Source organism: Podarcis liolepis (genome assembly GCF_965112155.1).
Source record: "Podarcis liolepis genome assembly, chromosome: 9".
Classification (NCBI taxonomy): domain Eukaryota; kingdom Metazoa; phylum Chordata; class Lepidosauria; order Squamata; family Lacertidae; genus Podarcis; species Podarcis liolepis.
The window spans coordinates 11,788,028-11,812,614 of NC_139564.1; the positions used below are offsets into that span (position 1 = coordinate 11,788,028).

A 24,587-nucleotide genomic window follows, 5' to 3' on the forward strand; every position below is an offset into this window, starting at 1 on the left:
GGCAGTGCAGAGAGCCTTTTTGTGCTACTCAGCTAGGAAATGGCAACTTTGTGGGAGCTGTATTTCTGTACTTTTCATTCTGGCTTTAAAGGGCTAATGACCTTCAAGGCCAGGAGAAAGAGCTCTTCTGCTAGCCTTTTAAGTTCTGAGAATAGACTGCCCAAATTTTTGCAAGGGATGTGTGGGTATGGAAAAATAGCAGGAGGATGAGTGGATTATTACTTTTGGATAAGGTATGAGAAACCTGTAGCTTCCAGGTGGAGTTGGATTCCATCTCTCAGTCCCGCTTGGTATGTTCAATGTTCAGGGACAGTGGGAGTTGTTCAGCAACTTTTGGAGGACCATAAGTTATCTATCCCTGGTTTAGAGGGTATCAAACTTTGCTACACCATAGGAATAACCAGCAATAATGTGTTTGTAATTGAAGGTTAGCCATTGTTGAATAATGGCATCAATCTGAACAAAACATGGCAGTGTAACATGCTGTGCTTAGCTTCTTCATTTGGTTAACACGCTTTAACAATTGGATCTACAGCTTACATGCATTTGGCAATACTTTTTTTCCTTTAGAGCAATCTTGGGTCCCAAGATGTTGGACTACAACTCCCATCATTCCTGACTAATGGCCCTTCTCACTAGGGATGATGGGACTTGTAGTCCAACAATATATTGGGATCCAAAGTTGAGTAAGGCTGCTTTAGGGTATTTAAGCTTGGTCCTTCAGTATTGGTGCTGAAGTATGAACACTTTAAAGTGCCATTGACCCTGCCAGATTAAGACATTAAATGAAAGGTGACTGCTTGAAAATTAGGAATGCCTTCCATTTTATATGCGTGTGCTTTTTTCTTTCTTTCTAAGGTTGAGAACCTTTTGTTGAATGACAGTGGAAACTATGTCCTCTGTGACTTTGGCAGTGCCACTAATAAATTCCTTAATTCTCAGAAAGATGGAGTTAATGTAGTTGAAGAAGAAATTAAAAAGTAAGTTCAATTTCTTAGGGCAGCTTTTTAAAAATCAGTACTCTGACAATCCTAGAATTATCTGTCTAATAACAATAGGAACACATGCATGGCAACTTCAAAGTGTCGTTCTACATATGCATAGGTATTTTAGAAGGTAAACATCATAATGTGGCGAAAGATCCAGTTTACCACATGGATATATATCTACATCTGGATATGAGCTTGTATCAGTGTCTTTTAAAGCAGGATAAATACATTAATCTCTCTCTTGAGTGCTAGATGCATGATTTTCTGTTCCTTTCTCCCTTGTGTGTACTGTTATGGTAATCCTTTTCATGGTCTCTCTCCTTCCAAGGGTCAGTCCATGAATAGAGATTAGTTCAGTTCTTTGCTATTTGTATACGTTCTGTGATTATAGTGCCCTTTTTCGATGGTATGTTATAATTGTGGTTTGAATTCCCAGTTTCAAATTTACTGTTTAAAATCAGTACATTCAAAGAGCTATAATAACATAATTTTAAAAATTGCATTCAAGTGCCATTGGGCCTCTAAGATGCTTTTTTCCTTTTCCTTTTTGTTACTCTGTTGCAGCTTTCATTTTATTAAAAAAAGAGTGAGAAAGCACTTGCCCTCTAGGCTGCAGAGGTCAGTTTAAAAATCTGATTTCAAAATGGTAAAGGCATGAAAAAGGGGCAAGTAGAAAGAAAAAGCAACCCTATTGACTTTACAAGTTCATAATTTTGTTACATTTTGAGGATACTTTCAGGATAATAACAAAAGTGCTATCATCATATGGTGATACATAAAAGAATTGTTACTCTTTGATACGTTTAGGCTTTTGCCCATATTGCTGAATTGCATTGCCCCAATCTTAGTGCAGTAATGCACAGTCTGAAAATTCAAAACAAGTCTATATTTTATTGTTCACCTTTAATTATCCAATTATATGTTCATAGGTATACTACGTTATCATACAGAGCTCCTGAAATGATTAATCTTTATGGAGGTAAACCAATTACTACCAAGGCAGATATCTGGGTAAGAAAACTGAATAATTTTACTGTTGTTGAATAGTATAGAATTTGTTGCATTTCCCCCACAAAATGTTCCTTTATTAAGCATAGTATTTAAATAAAAGCTTTATGAATAACATCGAAATGGCTTGCATATCTGAATGTTTGTTCAGTCAAATATAGGGTAAAATACATAATCTCAATTAATAAATCATTATACTTGTTACTTGTTTCTTTGTGCTGAATCATGGGGGAAAAATAGGATTCAAATTCTTGTAAAGTGCTTTAAATGAAAGCACTCCATTAGCAAATCTACTGTATATTTTGAAGTGCAAAAGGTTGAGCAATTTACCATCTCTATGAAGCTTGACTGTGTGCCAGCAGCAGCAAGAGATGCTCTTAGCAAAGCTTTTTGTAATGAGTGTGCAACACTACCAAATTTCCGCTTAATAAATCTGTGTAAATCTGATGCTTGATGTGCAACAATGTCACAGTATATAAATACGTTTATAAATAAATAAACACAAGTGCTGAGATGACCAGATTAGCAAAAACATTTTAACAGTTTTGCTGTTCTTGCATTCATTTAGAAAACTGTGAAACACCTCTCATTAATTAGTTTGGAAGCTGTGATACTTCTATTATCACTGAAGTGTTAAGTTTTACACTTAAGTTGTTAATGGTCAAATGCTGCTTGAACAGTCTTGGTATTTGGTGATTTCCCCCAATAACTGTGTTTCACCTGCTGTTTCACTTCATAGGCTCTTGGTTGCTTGCTATATAAGCTTTGTTTCTTCACACTTCCCTTTGGTGAGAGTCAGGTTGCTATTTGTGATGGAAGCTTTACCATCCCAGACAATTCGCGTTACTCCCATGGTATACATTGTTTGATAAGTAAGTAACTGAGGCAACTTTCAAATTACATTGTCTGTGAAATGCTTTAATCTTTGATGGGGTGCTAAACCAAAAGTGAATTACCTTGCTGATTGAAGGTTTCATTGCATAGAACTTTGCTGAGTACATCTGTGGAAATAATGTATGTTTGCTTTCAAGTATATGATTATACCAATATTAAGATAAAAGGACAATCCTTCCCCAGGCCTTTTTGAGTGTTCGTTTCATTTTATTTTCTGCTCAGTGCTTTGACAGCAATATACATAATACATGTTGCATACATTATTGCATAACAAAATACATATTCTAAAACGATTCAATCCAAAAGTGTCTCAACAAACACTAATCAGTATATTGGGTCAGATCTAAATTTTGCCTTCTGCAAACAAAGGCCCTTTTCATCTACAGAAACTTTTTGTGTCGGCAGAGGGTTCTCCTGATGGACAGTGAGGAGCTGGCTTTGATTATATTGCTGTCCTTCTCCCAGCACCATCTCTCACATGGTTCTGGAAGGTTCTTTCCAGAAGAGGTTGAAGGGGAAATTGGTAGAAGCGTTTCTCCCTTTCCACCAGAGGCTTCTTCATGAGAAGAACTCTGTTTGGGATACTCCTGCTTATTGGAGTAATGCTAGGATCCAAGCCCCAGTGCCACAAAAACAAAATCTCAACCATAGCCTTAAAATGGAAAAATATAAATTGATGAGAAAAATTAAGAAGGGAAAATAGGTCCCCTCCAAATGTTAATGCATAAAATCTGTTTAAAAAACCTAAGGTTCTAATATAATCAAAGGGATTGCCAACCCGATTTACCAAGCCAGGCACATTTAGAAAAAGTGCCGTGGACACTAGTCAGAAATTGACTTTCATGGCGTAACACAACATGGCAGTTGTGGGATGTGTGGCATAACATTGAATTAGACACAGCCATTGCTCTTTTCTGGTGGTACGCAGGGGTAGGCATACTCCTAAAGATTTTGTGAATCTAAGTTTGGCCTTATTGAGGGGCAGTATTTCAGTATGAGTAGGAAAATGAGAGTACCCCAAACTTTTTTTTAGGGAAAAAAGCACTGGATACAGCACAGTTATTACTACTTTTCTTTGCCCATTCCAGCCTGGGACTAGCTCAGGTTTGCCATGCAGTCAGCAATGTCCTGTTGGTCTTGATTGTGGCGGTTACGCAGTAATGCAGTCTCTCTCTCTCTCTCTCTCTCTCTCTCTCTCTCTCTCTCACACACACACACACACACACACACAATAATAGTGTTGCTGTCCAATAACAGAGCATTTACCGGTACAGTGGTACCTCGGGTTACAGATGCTTCAGGTTACATATGCTTCAGGTTACAGACTCCGCTAACCCAGAAATATTACCTCGGGTTAAGAACTTTGCTTCAGGATAAGAACAGAAATTGGGCTCCTGCGGCGCAGCAGCAGCTGGAGGCCCCATTAGCTAAAGTGGTGCTTCAGGTTAAGAACAGTTTCAGGTTAAGAATGGACCTCCGGAATGAATTAAGTACTTAACCCGAGGTACCACGGTACTATGAAAAATATACAAGGTGGCCACACCACACTCACACTCCAGCACACACATACATACTTACTGTGCACTTACAGATCTTATACACGCATGCATCTCTTTCTCTCATACATACCCATTTCACATATACATCTCTCCTTCTCTGCCCAAGTGCACCTCTCTCTATGTTTCACATACCACATATTCATAATCTCTCTCCCCCTTTCACCTCCCCCCACCCCAAATGCATCTTCCAAGTGCACCCCTCTCTCTCACACATGAACTGCTATAGGATTTTTTCTGGGGGGCATGCGGGCAAATTAATACACTGAAAAGGGTGATACATGCTAATTTCTCACAAAAAATGAGAAGAATGGTGTCTGTATATTTTACTTTGTATAATGCAACATGATTGAGAAGGCATTTTTTTCTAGATTGCATGGTGCCCAATTAGTTTTAGGACCTGGCAGATGAAAATAAGAGGCTCGCTGGATCTTGTTTGTGTTCAGTTTCTGTTAATTGGTTCTCGTGGGAAACTTGCAGATTCTAGCTTCACCAATTAACTCAAGCTGGTGTCAATTTACTCTTGGCAGAAAGCCCAGGTCTGCTTGACCTAGAAACTACTCACTCTGATTGGTTAACGACCAGCACTCAACTCTGTTATCTAGGATTGCTAGCTCAGTTTGGTGTGAGGTGTGTTAGGAGTTAGAAGTGCTGTGTATGGTTATGAGAGAGAGAGAGAAAGAAAGAGAGGATTTATTTTGCTTTGATTTGTATGCAGAAACTCTGCTGGTTTTATTTTTCCTTTTTAATAAATCCTGTAAATAGTTATTCTGAGTCTAGCTGACTAGTCAATACTGCCGCAACTAGCTTCTTCGCTGTGCAGGAAAACTCTGCTACGTTTGGGCTAAAGCCAGTAGGGCTATGCCTGACACTTCAAAGTTCCATGAGGTTATGGGTATTGTGCTGCCAGCCTGAGTTGCGGTGGTGTCAGCATCAACGGCGTTGGTTCCAGTAGTTCCAGAAGTTGTTGTTCTCTGGCTGGTTCCTGACCGTGGTGAGCTGGTGACGCAGCGGACACAAGGACAACAGCTGCAGCGTGTGAGTGCTGGGTGCTGTGGTTCCTGTTTTCTCTCTCGGTGGTCGTGAGTAGCTGGTTCCGGGTTCCAGGGACATCGCTCTCAAGATGGCCTCACAACCAGTTCAGATGGCTTTTGAGCGTCTGAATGACTCCAATTACTTGCTGTGGTCGGAACGCATGCAGGCAGTGCTGCAGAGGGATCGTCTCTGGCAAGTGGTGAGTAAGTTTCCTACGAAGCCTGATGATGAAGACCTCGATAAAGACCAAAGAGCAAGGGCCACAATTGTCTTGGGGCTGGAAGATTCCCAGTTGCCGTATGTGAGGGGAATCAAGACAGCTAGAGGTGTGTGGCAAGCACTTAAAGAACTCCATGTGCGTGAGACAGCGGTTTCCAAGCTGTTCATTCGCAAGGCATTGTACAAGGCAATGTTACAGCCTGGGGTTACAATGCAGGAACACCTACACAGTTTACAGTTAAAGTTTTCTGCGCTACAGGAAAGAGACTGTGCCTTAGACCAGCAGGAGAAGGTGGCTATTATTTTGAGTTCTCTCCCGGAAAGCTGGGATAATTTAGTTTTGTCTCTAGAAGGCATACAGGAGCATGATTTATCAGTCAGTTACGTTACTGGGCGTTTGATTGAGGAATGGCAGAAGAGGCAAGAAAGGTCGTTGGCTGCAGAGGCTTCTACAGGCGGGCGGTTTGGAAGGAGTTCTCATGCCGTGCCAGAGGTGAAGCAAAAGCAGCGTACTGGTGAGGAGTCAGCGTTTGCTGTTAGGCATTGTTTCCGATGTGGGTCTTCAGCGCATCTAAAACGACAATGTCCGGAGTTGGTCAAGTCTCAGTTGCCGGTGCAGTTTTTGTTCCTTGTCTTCGTGAATGCCTGCAAAATGTACTTTGTGTGCCTTCATTAAGGAGCAATCTGATGTCTGTAGATTGTTTGCTAAAAGCTGGGTTTAAAGTGTATTTTGAAGGAGACAGTTGCATTATTAAGAAGGCTGGTGAGATTTTAGGCACTGCTAAGTCAGAGGGAGGCTTGTTTTGGCTTAAAGAAGGATCTCAAGTTGCAGCAGTAGTCAGTAAATCTCAGCCTGCAGTGAATAACAAAGCTATACATGACAACTGTGTGCACTTATTGCATAGGAAAATGGGGCATGCTTGCTGGAAAAGTGTACTAAAAATGTCTGAATTGGCTGATGGGGGTAATTTAAAGAGTTGTAACAAGTACCTTGATTGTAATGTTTGTAAAAAGGTTAAAACCCACAGAGTCTCTTACCCCAGAAGTGACAGAGTTAGTGAGTCACCGCTACAGCTAGTTCACATGGACGTAATTGGTCCATTTGCTGTAAGCAGGGGTGGAGCGCGCTTTTCACTAACAATTGTGGATGACGCCACGCGTTATTCTTGGGTTTTTCCCATGAAGAATAAGGGTGACGTGTTCACTAAGTTTAAAGGCTGGGTGGCATCTGTGGAAAGATTTCTGTCCATTAAGCTCAAAAGGATTCAGACGGACAGAGGTGGCGAATTTATGTCAAATGCCTTTAAAGATTGGTTACAAAAGCGTGGCATTGGGCATAGAAAAACGAACGTTTTTTCCCCAGAGGAGAATGGCGTTGCAGAACGAAAAAACAGATCTTTACAAGATATGATGTTTGCCATGCTTGAAGATGCTGATTTGCCCATGTCTTATTGGGGGGAGAGCATGCTCACCGCGTGTTATCTCCAAAATAGGCTCTTTCATCAAACAATAGGTACAACCCCGTACTTTAAATTGTTTCAGAAAAAACCTAAAATTGACCATTTGCATGTGTTTGGATCAAAAGCCTGGGTATTAATTCCGAAGCAAATGAGAAAGAAGGGAGATCCTAAGACCAAACAGTTAGTGTTTGTGGGTTACCAGGAGCTGGGAAAAGGTTTCCGCTTTGCTGAAGGGACAAATGGCATTGTGATCTCCAGGAATGCCAGTTTTTGTGAACATAGTGGCTGGGAGAGACTACATGCCAATACTGAGGTTTGGTTTGAACCTTCCCAGGAGCTTCATGACTCTGAAGGTAGACACAGGGAGTCAGAGTCTGAGGGGGAGGAAAGTTCAGATAAGAGCTCTCAAGGAAGTGGAGTTAGCCAAAGACCAGTTGCTAAGCAACAAAAGAGAGGTCGTAGTTCTGAGGAGGAAAGTGGGTCAGAAGAAAAATTTTCTCCCAGAAGATCTAAAAGACAAAACAAAGGAGTGCCTCCGGTGCGTTTTTCCCCAGATACTGCAAATGTGTTTAGTGTGATTGCAGAACCCAAGAGTTTTCAGGAGGTGTTAAAGTTACCAAAAGAGGAGGCAGAGCGCTGGAAACAGGCAATGGAGGAAGAGATGTCCTCTTTGAATGAGCACAAGGTTTTTACACCAGTAGCAGCGCCTGAGGGGGCAAAGATTGTAGGCTGCAGGTGGGTGTACAAACTTAAACCTCTGGTGACAGGAGAGTACAAATACAAAGCTCGTTTAGTGGCTCAAGGATATTCTCAGAGGCCTGGAAAAGATTATGACGAGACTTTTTCCCCTACTGCTAAGGGGGACAGTGTAAGGCTGATTCTAACACTTGGAGCAAAGAGAAAACTCCTGTTAAACCATTTTGATATCCAGACTGCATATTTACATGCATCAATATCAGAAGACCTGTATCTAGCTGAACCGCCTGGTTATGAGACAGGTTCCAATAGAGTGTTAAAATTAAACAAAGCTCTCTATGGTCTCAAACAGGCTGCAAGATCTTGGAACAAATGTTTCCATGAGGCTTTAGTGTCATTTGGTTTCAAGCAGAGTACAGCTGACAATTGTGTTTATGTACGTGGTACAGGCAGTGATCAAGAGTTTTGTCTGATTTATGTAGATGATGTATTGTATGCCTGCAAAACAGATAAACAAACTAAAAGGTTTGCCAAGCAATTGTCCAGTAAGTTCAAAGTGAAAGACTTAGGTCCGGTTAGGACATATCTAGGGTTGGAAGTGTGCTGGGCCCAAGATGGCAGCTGCCTAATTAGTCAGCAGAACAAAGTTAAACAACTACTGACTACATACAGGATGCAGGATTGCAAAGGGGCAGCGGTGCCTATGGATCCAGGTTTCATAAAAACACTTCATATAGATGAGAGTCCTGAATTTGAACATCCTGATGTATATCACTCTGTAATTGGAAGTTTATTGTATCTAGCACAGTGGTCCAGACCTGATATTAGCTACGCAGTAGGCATATTAAGTAGATTGGTCTCAAAACCCACACTAAATGCCTGGAAAGGGGTAAAACAAGTTCTGAGGTACCTCAAACAGACAATTGGCTATATGTTACAATTAAATTCTTCAGAGGATGAAATGTTGAGTTGCTACTGTGATAGTGACTGGGGAAATTTGCCAGATAGAAAATCTGTCACAGGACTAGTCATAATGGTCGGTGGAGCTTTAATCAGCTGGCGGTCACGCAAGCAAGACGTTGTAAGTGTGTCATCAACGGAATCAGAGTACGCCGCATTGAGTGAATTGTGCAACGAGGTGATTTATTTCAAGCATTTGTTAGCAGATTTAAATGTAAATTGTGGAGAACCAGTACGAGTTTACATTGATAATCAAGCTTGTATAACCTTAAGTAAAACAGAGGGTTTCAAATCGCGTTCCAAACATATCTCTGTAAAATACCAAAATGTACGTTGCTGTGTACAAGACAATGTAATCACCTGTACTTATGTGTCAAGTGAAGAAAATGTAGCAGATGTGTTAACTAAACCATTGGCAAAGATAAAGAACAAGCGAATGTGCAAGGGTTTAGGTTTGCTGGAAAAATAATCTCCTACATAGGTGTATTTGGTGTTAATTGTTCAGCAGAATCTGTGAGGGGGTGTTCAGTTTCTGTTAATTGGTTCTCGTGGGAAACTTGCAGATTCTAGCTTCACCAATTAACTCAAGCTGGTGTCAATTTACTCTTGGCAGAAAGCCCAGGTCTGCTTGACCTAGAAACTACTCACTCTGATTGGTTAACGACCAGCACTCAACTCTGTTATCTAGGATTGCTAGCTCAGTTTGGTGTGAGGTGTGTTAGGAGTTAGAAGTGCTGTGTATGGTTATGAGAGAGAGAGAGAAAGAAAGAGAGGATTTATTTTGCTTTGATTTGTATGCAGAAACTCTGCTGGTTTTATTTTTCCTTTTTAATAAATCCTGTAAATAGTTATTCTGAGTCTAGCTGACTAGTCAATACTGCCGCAACTAGCTTCTTCGCTGTGCAGGAAAACTCTGCTACGTTTGGGCTAAAGCCAGTAGGGCTATGCCTGACACTTCAAAGTTCCATGAGTTTGAGCATTCCGTTGCCCACAGTAGGCAATATATGCCTTCGGGAAGCCCACAAGCAGAATATGGACAACAGCAGCTGTTTCACGTTGTTTTACCCCCCTGCCTACCACAAAAAACTGGTTGTGCGGTACCTGTCTGTCCATAGAAGCAATGAAAGCTGCACTACAAAATCTATTTGATTCACTTTTATTCTACTTTGCTAAATCTAGGCTTCTTTCTTGCTGCTAATCTTTTAATCTGCTGTAATCTACAGGGTATATGCTTGAACCAGATCAAGAACAGAGACCTGATATCTTTCAAGTTTCTTACTTTGCCTTTAAACTTGCCAAAAAGGACTGTCCAATATCCAATATCAATGTAAGTAGATCTTACATAATGCTAATATTTTTAAGGTTAGCAAAAGGAATGGCACTAGCTTTTTGACTTTTTTAAAAAATGGGAACTCCTCCCCCCCTGTACAAAATGGCTCTAAATTTGGTAACTTCAGATAATTTTTTCGAAACATTGCCTTCATGGTAATTCAGAAAAACACACTGTGCCTGCTTTGAAAAGTAAAAGACATTAACCTATGGATTTTTTTTCATATCAAATGCAATATAAAATTGTTGGATGGTCTGGGCACTTTCTCTTTTTTGAGCTTTGCTCTTGGAGATGTCAGGAATTGTTAATTCAGTCAGTTAATGCAATTGGGTTGGTTCCCCCACAAAGTGTATTCAGAATTCAAGGACATAGTAAAGAAGAATGCTGCTATAGACACAATTTAGCCTACTGCATGATGAACTCTGCAGGTGCAGCAAAGCTTTTGAATTTGTTCTACTCATTCCCACAAAAAATCCCAGTATTCCTTTTGCTCCTAGGTGACATAGAAAGCTTCTAAAGGGAGTTGCAAAAGCCTTGGTCTTTAAGCTTAATTAAGATTCCAGACTATGGTTTGTATTTCTTGGCATACCAGTGTCAGCTTTTTACTAAGTAGATATCAAAAATATTATTTATTTACTTATTATTTAGTAAATTTATATACTTCCCTTCATCCAAAGATCACAGGGCAGTGTGCAACATAAAAACACAAAACCTGTAACATAATAATAAAATGTATCACCCTTCCAAAACATTTAAAATATCATATTCATCCATAATTAAGGAATTCATTATGAAACCACCTCTAAATTTTAAAATGGTGGCTGCAGGAAATGTAGCTTTCTCTCCCCGCCTCCACCCCCGGCGAAGCATTAATCACTCCCTGGACCCACCTCGGCATATCCCCCTGTAGGATATTCAATTCTGTCTCTCCCCATTGCATAGTTTACCGTTTTGCCTCTTCCCAACAGTAAGCCAGTATTTCAAGACCACTGAGCATTCTCAGTTCTCACACTGTTTTGGGGTACCCTCTTGGATTTTTTAAATGCTTTTTGTACTTCCACAAACCTTGGGGGTTTCTTCTTGTTCATGAATGGCAATTTTCTAGGTATAAAAGGACTGGCTGTCAGAGAATTGAGCTCGATATTGATAGGTATAATTATTTGCTACTGGTGCTACTTATTTTGGAACTTGCTACTTATTTTACTTTCAGAAGTCTAATAACGTGGTTAATTTATTTCCCCAAGAATTCTCCTCTCCCTTCAACTCTTCCTGAGCCCCTGACAGCTAGTGAGGCTGCTGCTAAGAAAAGCCAAATAAAAGCTCGGTGAGTATGGCAGTTTTATGCACTTTTTGCATTAAAACATTGCACCTTAAAATCTATTTTTCCTCACCTAACAAAAATTGTTTGAAAACATTTTTCCTTTTTCAGACATTGTTAAGCCTTGCTTGTTAGGTTGTCTTTTGTTCCTGTGCTGCTGTAGACTAGTACCAAAATATAAAGGATAACTGAATTCAGGAATAATCTCGAAGTATTTAAGACCAGCCGTGCACATGTATAGTCCCAAATAAAAAGAGATACCTAATGTTGACTAGCAAGTATTCTTATTATATTTAGAAGAGAATATAAATACAAGCCAAATACATAAACTCACAAGAATAGTAGTGGAAAAATACTGGCTAGACTGGTGTGATTGTTGAGGTTGAATGTCATCCACAAACTTCTCAAAATTACAGGTGTATGAGGGGATCATAATAGTGGGTGGGAGTCAACTAACTTTTACACATAGTAGACACATTGAACCTAATTTAGCTCTATTCTGTGAGTCTACTCAGGGTAAAATTTAGTTGAAAATCACCCAGTGTTTCTGCTTTTCCACTGTGCTCTGTCCTCCCCAAACAGCTTGGGATCAATCTTTGCTATGGGCCAGACAGGAGGAAAAGTTGATGATAATAATGGTGCTTCTGAAATGGGTCCCCCTAAACAACAACAACAACAAAAGATATGATTAAGTATTATCACCATCATCCATATGATGCCTGGGTTCCCACCCACAAAAAACATTTGAAACAATGCCTGCTGTAGGGCATGCAGCAAAGACAGGAAAGGATTTCCATATCCTCCCTCCTCCCCAAAATCAACTAAGGCCCCTCTCAAGCAGCTTCCCTGCTCCATGTGCATGTAGGCAATAAACTACAGCAGCAATGGGAAGATTTGCATGTTTCTTCCACACACCACATTTTCAAAAAGTGATTCAAGGAGGTACCTGCTCCACATGCTCAGCAGGCAACAAAACAAGTGACATACAGTTCCTTTGTTTCTTCCTTTACCCCACATTCTTTAAAAGCGTCTCAAATAGCTGGCCACATGACCCAGAAGCTGTACGCCGGCTCCCTCGGCCAATAAAGCAAGATGAGCGCCGCAACCCCAGAGTCAGCCACGACTGGACCTAATGGTCAGGGGTCCCTTTACTTTTATTTAAATAGCTAGTGGATCCATTGACCAGGAAATGGTTTCTGTACATGTTGCATCATAACTCTTTTTCTTGGAGGACTAGAGACATTTTTGAAACAGAAAAATGCATTTGTGGGCACTGATGCAAGTGGTGAATTGATTACTCCCACTACAAGAGAATGGAGATTGTGACAGTATGAGGTACACACACACACGCTCTTCTTAATCTACTTGAACAAAATGTGCTTGCACAGGTCTACAGTAGTAAAACGCACAAGTTTGATCACACATTGCACAAGAAGAGTGAGAAGTTGCACAAATTCATAATATTACTGTCTCTACATATAATGTGGAGTTTCAACAAAGAACTGCTTTCAATGACTCATTTACCTGTTCTGAGTGGAATATTGCTTTGCAGAAAGGAGAAAACTGAGATGGATCTTAAATTGCTCATCCGTTCTCATAAGGGAGGGAGCAGTTTCTGTCCACTTCAATCCACCTCCTCCCTACACAATGTACCGCAGCATTCGGAAGGGTCTCTCAACCCTCATTGCAAACGTGTGTGTGTATGTGCGCTTGCAAGGATCTGCAGAGGGAAGGGGAAATTAATGAAAGTGAATTCCGTTTCTAGGAGGAAAGTTAGGATTCAAGTCACTGGAGTGTAGTAATTCAGTTAACACTGGTTAAGAGCTGTTTTGAATCAGCTCTTAGCCAGTTTTAACCAAATTACTAAACCATGACTGACTGAACTCTGTGAAAACTTTAGTCCAATGATAGAGTTATTGCTGAAGAAACCTTATAAATTACTTTATGTAATGATTGCAGACTGATCCAGTTTCAGAGATCTGTGAGTGCAACAGAAGTCTTAAGTCAACACTGAGCTATTGACTACCTGAAATAAGTTTGGCACTCTAGATCCCTCATGTGTTAGTTATGTATTGCAGTCAAATAACTTGTGCTGGTTATGGGCTGGGTGTGCAAAGAGGAAGACAGGAGACATTAAAGAAAGTGGCAGATTGAGCAGAAGCAGAGACTGGAATGAAATGAGAGGGAAATTCATTAGAGCACTTGATTTTGTGGATAGCAGTATTTTCATACTTGAGTGTACACTTGTTAGTTAAATTTACTGAATACACACCATAAAGATGTGTTGAATGGCACATGGAAGAATGCTGAATCAAGCTGTTGCTTCCTGGAAAGGAAAATATTTTTCAAGACCCTTCTTGTGGTAATTGCGCACATTGAGAGAATATATGGAAAGTTATTCTTGTATAAATGACAGAGCAGAAGATATGCTTCTAATCTTAACTATACCCTTCTTTTTGAAGTTCAGAAATTTCTAGAATCTCTTTCATTCTAGAATAACAGATGCCATTGGACCAACAGAAACCTCAATAGCACCACGACAAAGACCAAAGGCCAATACAAGCACTGCCACTTCTAGTGTACTAACAATTCAGAGCTCAGCAACACCAGTCAAAGTGCCAGTCCCTAGTGATTTCAACAATGGACAAAAAGGTAACTCTTCAAACTAATGGAGTGGATTTGAGTGAAAAGCATTATTAAGTGTGGAGATCAGATAGCACCTTTTTGCAAAGCCTTTGTGAATCCTTTTGACAACTATTTTATTTTGATTCCTGTATATCTACAATTATGAGTTCCTCCTTTGCTTAATTGCCCAGTTGCATCATGGTATGAGAAGAGTTGCTGCACAAAGTTGTGGTGACATACTGCTATGGAAAACTCAGTGCATGGTCCTTTTGACAGGTTGCCTATTCATTCATGAAAATGAATGCTGGGATTGATGCACCTTTTTAAGGAGATATGTTAAATTGCAAATAGTTGTATTTGCATATTGTTGTGGTGCTGAAATTTCAGCTTAACAAGGCCAGAATCACTGGAGACTTAACTCCAGAGTTACAGCTGAGATTTGTCCCTATGAGACAGATTCATGGGCAGGGTGTGTGTGCCTTAAATGACTTAACTAAAGAAATACTTGCAAAGCATTCTGTAGAGGAATAAAGTACAAAGTTAATGGGTTTCTGTGGTGGTTTTATCTTGGAATAGAGAAGTTAAATGTGTAATTTACTAGGAAGCTTTCCGTGTTCAGACTTTAAAAATGCATTGAACAGATAATGTGCATTGAAAATATCCTAGGAGCCTCAAAATCTGGAAATAGCCAAGAGAGTATGTTGTCCCAGGGAACTAATCAGGCCCCACAGCAAAATAGAGTACTGCAACAACTACAGCAAGGTGACTGGAGGCTACAGCAGTTGCATCATCATCACCACCAGCAGCAGCAGCAACAACAATTGATTCAGGATGCATACATGCATCAGGTACCAATGTGTTTTGGCTGTAGTACAAACCAGTTTTCAGGTTTGCCTCTTCTGTTATCAGTACAACTTTATAAATATAACTTGCTAACATTCAGTTGATGGTTGTGCTCACTTTGCCTTTGGAGAAGAATTTCCTGCCCATGTCAGACTAGTTACTTTGGGCGTTCAACTTCATTTGAGAGCCAGTGTGGTGTAGTGGTTAAGAGCGGTAGTCTCGTAATCTGGGGAACCGGGTTCGCGTCTCCGCTCCTCCACATGCAGCTGCTGGGTGACCTTGGGCTAGTCACACTTCTCTGAAGTCTCTCAGCCCCACTTACCTCACAGAGTGTTTGTTGTTGGGGAGGAAGGGTAATGAGAATGCTAGCCGCTTTGAGACTCCTTAAAGGGAGTGAAAGGCGGGATATCAAATCCAAACTCTAGCTTGGTTAGATTACATTTCTGGAGCTATTTGTTCTGCAAGTACCCTTCTATTATACATTCTCTGCTTATGGCATGCTGATCTGATTTATATTGGACACTGGGTGGGAAGAGAGTGAGGATAAGAAGTTGGAACAGTATGGTCCAGCTCTTATTTTGGAACAAAAGTTGACTTGTCTGACTTTTTCCTCTTTTATGTAAAATTAAGCATTTACAGTAAAAATACTAAGTGCAGCATCTCAAAGTGCTGCACATGCCCCAAGGACAATTATTTGTGTAAAATCACTTGATCAGCTGGTATTCATGACTGATAAGAATTTGTCCCTTTCTAAAACAGTATCAACAAGCAATGCAACAGCACATGATTCAACAGCAGCTTTTGATGCGCTCTGCTTACCTGCAGCAACCTTCCCCATCCTATCCAGCCATGGTAAGTTAACCTTTGAATACAAAATTCTGTTTACTTTGATTACTGATAAATATTACTACACAGATAAAGAAGGGTAATAATTAGCCACTTAAAAATTGACTGCCTTAAATAGCATGACTCTGTTGATGGCATATTTTCTTAACTAAAGTCGCTGCTTTTTACAGAAACTGAAGGGAAAAGGAGGTATTTCTTACTCTACAACAGCAAAAACTAGCTCTCACTCCAGTGGTTCTTAACTTGTGCACTGGTACCATTCAGTCTCACTTATTGCCTCTGTACCATTGACTTACAAATAACTTGGTAATTGTGTGGTACAGACATGGTACAAACCAGGCACAGACATTGTAGGTAACAAGGGTATTGGTTTGTTTGTTTGTTTGTTTGTTACAAGATTATTAAATGGTACTGCATCTTTAAATGAGTATAGGATTTGTTAATATTACTGGTATTTTAAATACCAACAGTTTATATTCAACTAAGATAGCTTTCAAGAAATAGCTAGCCTGTTTAGCCAAATTGTCCTTTTATTCTTTTCACCCCAGTTAAACTCACCAATACTTTAATGGAGGACACCACTAGAAGTCTGTTTTTCTATCCCTTAGCTTTGTCTTTTTGTATTGTCCTGGAAATCTTCCCTCTAGTACTCCTACTAGTAACCAGAGTCCAGCTTTTTAGGCTGCTTCCCACTTCTTCCCTCAACACTGCAAACTGGCGTGGAATCTACACACATTTAAAAACCGTTCTGAAAATGCTTTTTAAAAAAGTGTTTTAAAAATACACGGAATTTTCCATAAGGCTCACCATTGCCATCTAGTGTCACATTGTATATTGCACTTAAAACATTTTATTTGCAGCTGTATAGCTGAGTCCAGGTTCTCCGTTCGTCTCTTCAGCCTAAGCCAGGTGATTTCAGCTATCTCTAGCAAGTCTTCAGCCACTAATCCACTCTACCTACCCTTTGGGTTCTCTTTCTTTCCCAGTCTTCTTCCTCTGCTGTCTTCTTCTGGCTGATTCCACAAACACCAACCACCAGCAACTACAACTAGCTGGCTTCTTTTAACTGCTGGCCAGCCCTCTAGCCATATATACCCTCTAGTCCAGCTCCAGCCCCAGCCAAGCACAACTGAAAATTCTGAATCTGCACCTACCCACCAATCAAAATTGCATACTACCTATCCTTCTTTTGCACGCTGAGAGTTCTAACCCACAGCTGTAAATTAAGATCAGTTCATCTTTGCACCTTAGATACACTACTGTATAAATGTCTGAACACATTACACAGTACTTGTTAAAACATAATTCAAAGTAACAGGTTTTCTTCACTGAAACATTGGTGCTTACTGCAGCAAAACAGTGAATGGTGTATAGTACAGATAACATATTTATTATTACTGGAGGATCTTCTGTGTTACATTTTATTTTTCCTGTATTTTTTTTGCTTATGAAACAACAGGCATCTATCAACAAAATGCATGCCTTATGAAATGTTTTAACTATGGAAGCAAGAGTTTCATTTCATGAAAAGTGAATAAATCAAAGATTTTGAAAATCTTGAGTAAAACACTCACATATTTATTTGAGTCCATTTCCTTGCATAAGACTGTACCTTGGAAATAATACCATTAATTTTAGTGCTTCCAAAATGGACTTGATAGCTATAGTATATAGTTACTTAAGTGAAGAACAAATTCCCCTTGTGTTGAATACTGGGATATAAGTATTCTTGCCCATATTCACAAACAAACAAAACCATTTTGGCCATGTTGCCGCAATCTCACGATGAATTGAAATATTTTACTGTGCTTACACCATGTGAAAGTAAAGTCATATTTCATGTTTAGCATAATATAAAATCAAATGGATGTCAAATGCTTGGTTAGTTATGTCACACTTGTCAACTGATCTCACTCTTCCAAGTAATTCATTTTAATTTAATCGAGGGACCTAGGGAGCAATCCTATGTTTCGTTGGAGAAGTGCTCTAGGCTGTTGTGGAGCTACCTCTTCAGTCATAGGAGTCTGTGGTTGAGGTCCACCATGATGGTCTGAGGCCCTCCCTGAGGGATGAGGTAGGCAGAAATGGAAGTGCTCTGAGGGGGTATCCAAAGCTCCCATCTCAGGAGGGTCTCCATGTCAGCCACACTGCCCGCACCTTCTGCTCTGGCTGCTGCAATCCTGGTGTGGTTTAGAAAGTGGCGGTTCCTCCACCACAGACTCCCCACCTCTAACCTCAGTAGAATGGCTCTATTGATCCCATTGTTTAGTATCAGTAATGGTAAGTACATCTGTGTTGTTGATTCAATTTAGCTTTGATCATGTAGTTAAAGGTTATGTTTCTGCACACAACGAAATATAATTGTTTGTTGAAGGTACCATGATTTTTCGGGAGGTTCACATTTTCTCCCTCTTTCTTTGAGGTGCAGCAGTACCAACAAGCTCTCCTACATCAACAAGCCCTTGTGAAGCAGTTGCAACCTCCGAAACATTCTCCTGAATTTCTTGCCTCTCCTCAGGAGTTCTCACCAGCCTTAATACCCCATTCTAAATCCTTTCCAACTCATGTTGGTGCAGCGTTGGACACACCTTATACTACAAACAGGCAAGCCCCCTCAGTTGATGTTTGTAATGAGTACTATGATAGCCCTCCCCAATCTAATTCTTAGAATGCTGCTCTGATTTCTGTGGGACACCGTAATTGTTCATTATAGAATAATCATTACAGAATAAAATACCTTTCCCTCACAATTACAAAAGTGATTCATTTGATGTATTTTAAATTCTATTATCACCACAAGTAATTCTCTCAAATCAATTTTTACAGGTCATCTGCCGCTGATGCTGAGTCTGTTTCCAGCTATCCAAAACAGAACATCAGCAACCCTCCTGATATGTCTGGCTGGAACCCGTTTGGAGAAGACAATTTTTCCAAGCTAACAGAGGAGGAGCTGTTGGACAGGGAATTTGACCTTCTGAGATCAAGTAAGGGACGCTTGAAGGCTTATTTCGCTTCACAGTAAATAAGAGCTCTTTAGGTTCAACCGGCAGTGCCAAAGACTGTTCTGTTCCAGGGTCACACAGTCTTGTTGTAGAAAACATTCTGAGCGTTTGAGGACAGAACTAGGCCCGCTGTGTGTCTTGTCCTTCTGTCACAAAAATGTGTGCAATAGAAATTAATTGTTTAGCATTTGTATTAATACAAAGAATGTTAAGGTCATCTCTTGAATACTTACTTTTCTTGAGTGTGAAATTCAAAAACGGAAAATAATGGGATGTACAACAATGCAGAACACCAGTCAGCTGCTTGCATTGCTTCACTTCGCAGTTGTTCCCTTGCACACTAGAACAGAAGATTTTTGTCAGTCTGGAATGCTTTTTGAAAATGACTGAAAGAGGAGAAATGACCTAGTACATTATGTTAATGTTTTGTAATGTCTTTTGAGTGGCTTAATGTAAGGGCTGCTTTATTGTTTGGACACAATAGTTGAATAAACTCTCTTAAAAGTCAAAAAGCTAACGTGTTTACTTGCAATCACTTGCACCTCTGCTTGTTTTCTTCATACATAATTTTCACAGAAATGAGTTATGGAGAAGGTATAAGGTACAGGGCAGGATAGAGATTCTGAATTTTGCAGAAAACAAATCACTCCACATGTAAATGACACTTACGGTATATGAAATCGGTGATGCATTCTGGTGTCCTAAGTTTGAAAGTAACACTAGTTTAAAAGACTTGTAATTCAGTCATAAAGTCATGGTTTATTCTGAGCACAAGCCTTGAGGATCCTTTGCAATTTATTAGGGAAGGGAATTATTTGGGCTGGGGAGGGGGACAAGGTTTTATATTTTGATTTTGTTCTGTGAACCACCCTGAGACCTCCAGGTATAGGGTGGTATATAAATTCAATAATAATAATAATAAGTAATAAAAATAATAAATAATAAGTCATTATGTAGCATGCAGACAAAGAAATGTTGGTTTTTCTGCTATGTTAGTATTTTCTAATGTTTTTTCACATAAAGGAAAGCATTAAAAAGTCAGAAAGGCATTTTCACATCATATTTGGAGCCAGAGGAAATGAAGTTTCCAGTCCTCAGTGCAACCATTCTGTGGGCAGTAGTTTTGAAAATCAGGCTTATTTTGGTAGGCATATTAAAAACATGATTGGGAATCTTTCACGTTTGCATTGAAAGTCTGCGGATAAGCTGAGTAGAGCTGATCCTTTCAATGTCTCAATAGTGAGTTTGAAGACTTGGCCATTCTCAACTGTCAGTTGCCTCATTTTGCCATATTGTGCTTGACATCCTGATTACGTTTTGACACCTGACGTTGCCATATATACTTTCTTACGTAACTAAAGTATACTAAAGAAGAAAGTATAGAAGACTTGACAGTCCTCAGCTTTGCAATAATGTTCTTTATTTAGCTGAACCGTTACTGGATCAAAAAAGAAGTGAACAAATCATATATTCACAGTGTTTTCTATTGCATGCTGAGAATTTTTGTCTTGTAGAACTGGAAGGCTGTATGAGTGAGAGGCTTTCAAGTGTCCTTTGGAGTTGTTAGATGACCAGCATGTCCCAACCCCGAGTATTAATGAAATTAACATTTACACTGTGGGAGAAAACTGCAACAAAAGTGTAGCACTGATTTGTATGTATCAGATAAAATGTCACAAGTTTCCTTGTTTCTGATGAACTGCCATTATATCTGGAATTGTAGTTTCCCCACTAAATTAATAGAAGATTCTAATTATTGTTTATGCCGTAATAACTTTTGTATGCTTCACTGTTAGTAGTTGTTTTGGATCCTGATCAATAAACAGAATGTTATTTAAAGTGGAGCTGCTAGAACTACTTCAGCATTTTTGCTGCACTGTATGTACTCAATAATACAGTCTAAATGAGCTAGGTAACGTGTGGAAGTGAGACAAATAAGGATCAGTGTTGGCAAATTGGAAAAAACCCCTCCAGTTTCTGTTTTGCCCCCTAGTTTTAGTGATCTGAGAGCAAGAAGGATACATTTTAATTGTGGTTTGACTAGTGTACACAATTATTTAACACTACAACAAATACTGTTCCTCATAGTGTGAAGAAGTCACGCATAATAGCCTTGAAATGTACATTACTTAAATATTTCTTCATGAACTTTCTGTGTTTAGTCTGTCCTTCCCACCCCTTTTTGGTGGTCACACTTGAATCAGGTCTAAGACAACACACCAATCTTCTACCGTGGCTTTTTTAGTGTTTGCATAGAACATGAACCTTTATAAAAGCCTCAGTTGGACAAATTACTTTTATATAATTAGCAACGCAGCATAATAAGCTGACTGAATGTTTCAATCAATCCTGTTTGTAAGTTGCGCTTATGTATTCCGAGAATGAGAATTAGTTATGCTCTTCAAAAAGCATTTTTATATGTATGTAGAAGAGAAACTGTCCTGTATCAAAAATCGGTTGGCTGTTGAGTTTCTTTCTCTTGTAAAAGAAGGAATATAAAACTTAAGGAAATTTAAGCACCTTTTTATTTTGCCAAAACATGGCTTTGCTGTCCACATATTTAAATAATTGCTTAAGGAATATTTTTCATTCACTGTGTTTTTTTAAAAAAGGTTGAACATACAACCTTACCTGTATTGTCCCTTACAATGTTACAATTCTAATTAAAAATATTTACATTTTGTTGTCTTTGTTCATCACCTTGGCTCTGTGAATACTCAACATCTATATTTCATTCAGCAAATAGTAAAGATTTCTAGACAATTGGGGCATGTACAAGGAAAAGTGCACTAGCTCTAAAGTTGCTTTTTCAATTTTTATACTGTTGTTTAATTATTTTAATGTGACAATTTTATGCGAGTAGCTGAAACTGTCTTTAATGACTATGGCTTGAACTCAGATTTGCTTGCATAGGTGGCAGTTTCCTTCTCTGTCCCCCATCATGTATTCTTCTGAAAAGTAGCCTCTGTGGGTTTGGGGGATCCTTCAGACTAACATGGGATGGGACCTGGCAGACTGCAGTGTGCAATTTGTCAAAATTGGGAAAAGGTGCTCAGAAGTGGCATGGGGGTGGGCCCTGGAGGTTGTGGTGTAGGGGAGGGAGCAGGAAATGCCACAGTGTGAACTACTCTACTTCTGCAAGTCTGGTTTCAAGCCAATATGATCTGAATCAGAATTGGAAACTTGTTTAGAATGCTAAGACGCTTTTTTTGAATTGCTAATTACGGATTTTTTTCAGAGGGATATTTGAAAAATACATGGGCTGGAATCTAAACACTGACTTGGGTATGCTCAAACACTTGCACGTTTCTCATAGTTTACGTTGAACAGCAGACTAGAACTAAGAGAAGAGCTGCAGCAACAAAATGGCAAATCCTCTGATTCAAGGAAAAGTACAGAATTTTAACCTCACAGACTTTTCAGCAATTTTGATTGTTCTTTTCTTTTCTTTTCTTTGCTAAATGTCTGTTCGTTCTCTGCGGGCTTCTCCATATTTGTGTGATGGAAAACTTGCTGGAAGTGGTGGTGCAACTTGCTATTTCACCTCACTAGCTCGGTTGCAGGAAGTTGATAAGGCTTGAATCAGTCACTGTTTTTATAAGACCTGTTGTTTTTTTAATAGTGTGGCCTACCATGAGTCTTTAGGTCAGGGCTACCCATATTACTATTTTAGGAATTTATGGACAAACCCCACTGAAACTATTGAAACATGGACGTGCATAATTCCCCTTCTATTTCTGTGGGGCTTTCAATAAGAATCTTGGGATGTTGTGCCCATGAATTTTTTCAAGAGCTGGTAATAAGATACATCTGTTTATTTTCAGCTGGCGTAAAAACTGCCATTTTTATTTTACTTTTTTGTTCTGTTTTCGTTTTTATCCTTGCAGATAGGCTCGTGGAGAGGAGAACTTCCTCAGATAAGAATGTGGAGCCACATTCTGTTCCACAGAACCATCCTCCAGAAGATCCCTTTGGTTCTGTACCTTTCATTTCTCACCCAGGCAAGTTACATAATGTAACATCACTGCTTTTCATTTAAATATACCTTGATAGTGCATTAGGTTCGTTCTTGAAATCAATACTTGCTTCAGTATCTTTCCTATTCCTGCTGCTTATCTAACCCAGAACATGCCTGATAACTAACACCAGATACTGAATTTTAGAAGACTTTCCCCGCTATTAAACTTACTGGAATGTTCATTGCAGTGTTAATCCTTGCAGTATTTCTGTATTTTCATATTTCTACTGCATATTTACGATATTCAACAGCTGATCAACTGCACAAGCTCTGGGCTGGTCACCTGCCTTACATAATTCAGAAATGTTTTTAAAGTGTCTCAGCATATTGGGAAGATCCTATTAAGTGATACACATGCCATTCACAATTAGTTGAAACTTGCTGGACTCTTGCCCTTATTTCGATACTTAATTGGAGTCCAGATATAAAGATTCATCAATGCCTACTGAACCCTAGGTGCAGAGACTTTCATGTATCCAAATAGATTTTTGGGGTTTTTAGGGAGGTGGCAAAATCACCCTTAGCTGTGCCAGTCTTCCTATCTAGGACGAACCTTTCTTTTCTGTGTTTTGCTAGAATTTAGTTGCATTTCACTTAAATTTAGTTTTATCTCTTAACTGGTTGAGGTTTGTTGGGTGACAACTGTTGGTCACACTCAGCTGAAAAGAACTTAAGTGGTTTTAAGTCCATTGAGTATGTCTTGGATGTCACCCTTTTGATTTGTTTCTGTATCACAAAATCTCAATTAAAATCAAACCAACATAACAAACTCAAAGTACATTGAGAAGTACCAAATGAGTCACCTGACACTGATGGGCCATCAATGCCTTGTTCCATTTTGTCCTGGTTCTTCCTGGATTCTTAAGCTGTTATATCACTATCCCACCAAACGCTAAAAACTTTCCTGAAGGGCTGTCTTCAGATGTCTTCTAAAAGTCATATAGTTGATTTATCTGTTTGACATATGATGTGAGGGCATTCCACAGGGTGGGTGCCATTACCGAGAAGGCCCTTTCCCTGGTTCCCAGTAACTTCACTTCTCACAGTGGGGGAACTGCCAGAAGGCCCTCAGAGCTGGACCTCAGTGTCCAGGCTGAAGGATGGGGGTGGAAACACTCCTTCAGGTGTACAGGGCCGAAGCCATATAGGGCTTTAAAGGTCAGCACCAACACTTTGAATTGTACTTCGAAACCTACTGGGAGCCAGTGTAGATCCTTTAGGACTGGTGGTATATGGTCCTAGTCGCCGCTCAAAGGTAGCCCCACATAGAATGCATTGCAGTAGTCCGAGCGGGAGATAACCAGAGCATGCACCACTCCGATGAGACAGTGTGCAGGCAGGCAAGTAGGGTTCCAGCTGGCATACTAGATGGAGCTGGTAGATAGCTGCCCTTGACACAGAATTAACCTGTGCCTCCGTGGACAGCTGTGAGTCCAAAATGAACCCTAGGCTGTGCTCCTGGTCATTCAGGGGCACAGTTACCCCATTCAGGACCAGGCAGTCCCCCACACCTGCCTGCCCCCTGTCCCCCAGAAACAATACTTCTGACTTGTCAGGATTCAACAAAAGACAATTATTGAGGCATGTGTTTAGAGCCACCCTCTAGCCTCAGTTTGTAAAATTTAAATTACAATAATGGAATCAAGACAAGAAAATTCTCACTGTTTCAGATGACTATAAATTCAGTTTGTCTTTTGCTAGTTCCTTATCACTGAAAGAAACAATTTTCTCAGTTTCTACTTGATCACTTTCATCATCAATGAATAGAATACAAGAGACTTCCATATT

The 24,587-nt window shown here is 39.7% G+C and overlaps 1 protein-coding gene across 5 annotated transcripts in view; it reads left to right on the forward strand.

The window, feature by feature from the left end:
* BMP2K (BMP2 inducible kinase) overlaps positions 1–24,587 on the forward strand; it is a 48,838-nt gene that overhangs the window by 15,916 nt on the left and 8,335 nt on the right. For 2 of the 5 annotated variants that reach the window (XM_083458616.1, XM_083458619.1), the window contains exons 5-15: positions 859–980; positions 1,919–2,000; positions 2,737–2,869; positions 10,041–10,144; positions 11,392–11,471; positions 13,960–14,117; positions 14,757–14,938; positions 15,693–15,785; positions 18,202–18,383; positions 18,606–18,763; positions 22,669–22,782. In XM_083458616.1, coding sequence (XP_083314742.1) covers positions 859–980; positions 1,919–2,000; positions 2,737–2,869; positions 10,041–10,144; positions 11,392–11,471; positions 13,960–14,117; positions 14,757–14,938; positions 15,693–15,785; positions 18,202–18,383; positions 18,606–18,763; positions 22,669–22,782 — 1,408 coding nt within the window. The remainder of the gene's footprint in view (positions 1–858; positions 981–1,918; positions 2,001–2,736; positions 2,870–10,040; positions 10,145–11,391; positions 11,472–13,959; positions 14,118–14,756; positions 14,939–15,692; positions 15,786–18,201; positions 18,384–18,605; positions 18,764–22,668; positions 22,783–24,587) is intronic. The other 3 variants (XM_083458617.1, XM_083458620.1, XM_083458618.1) reach the window with 2 other exon arrangements.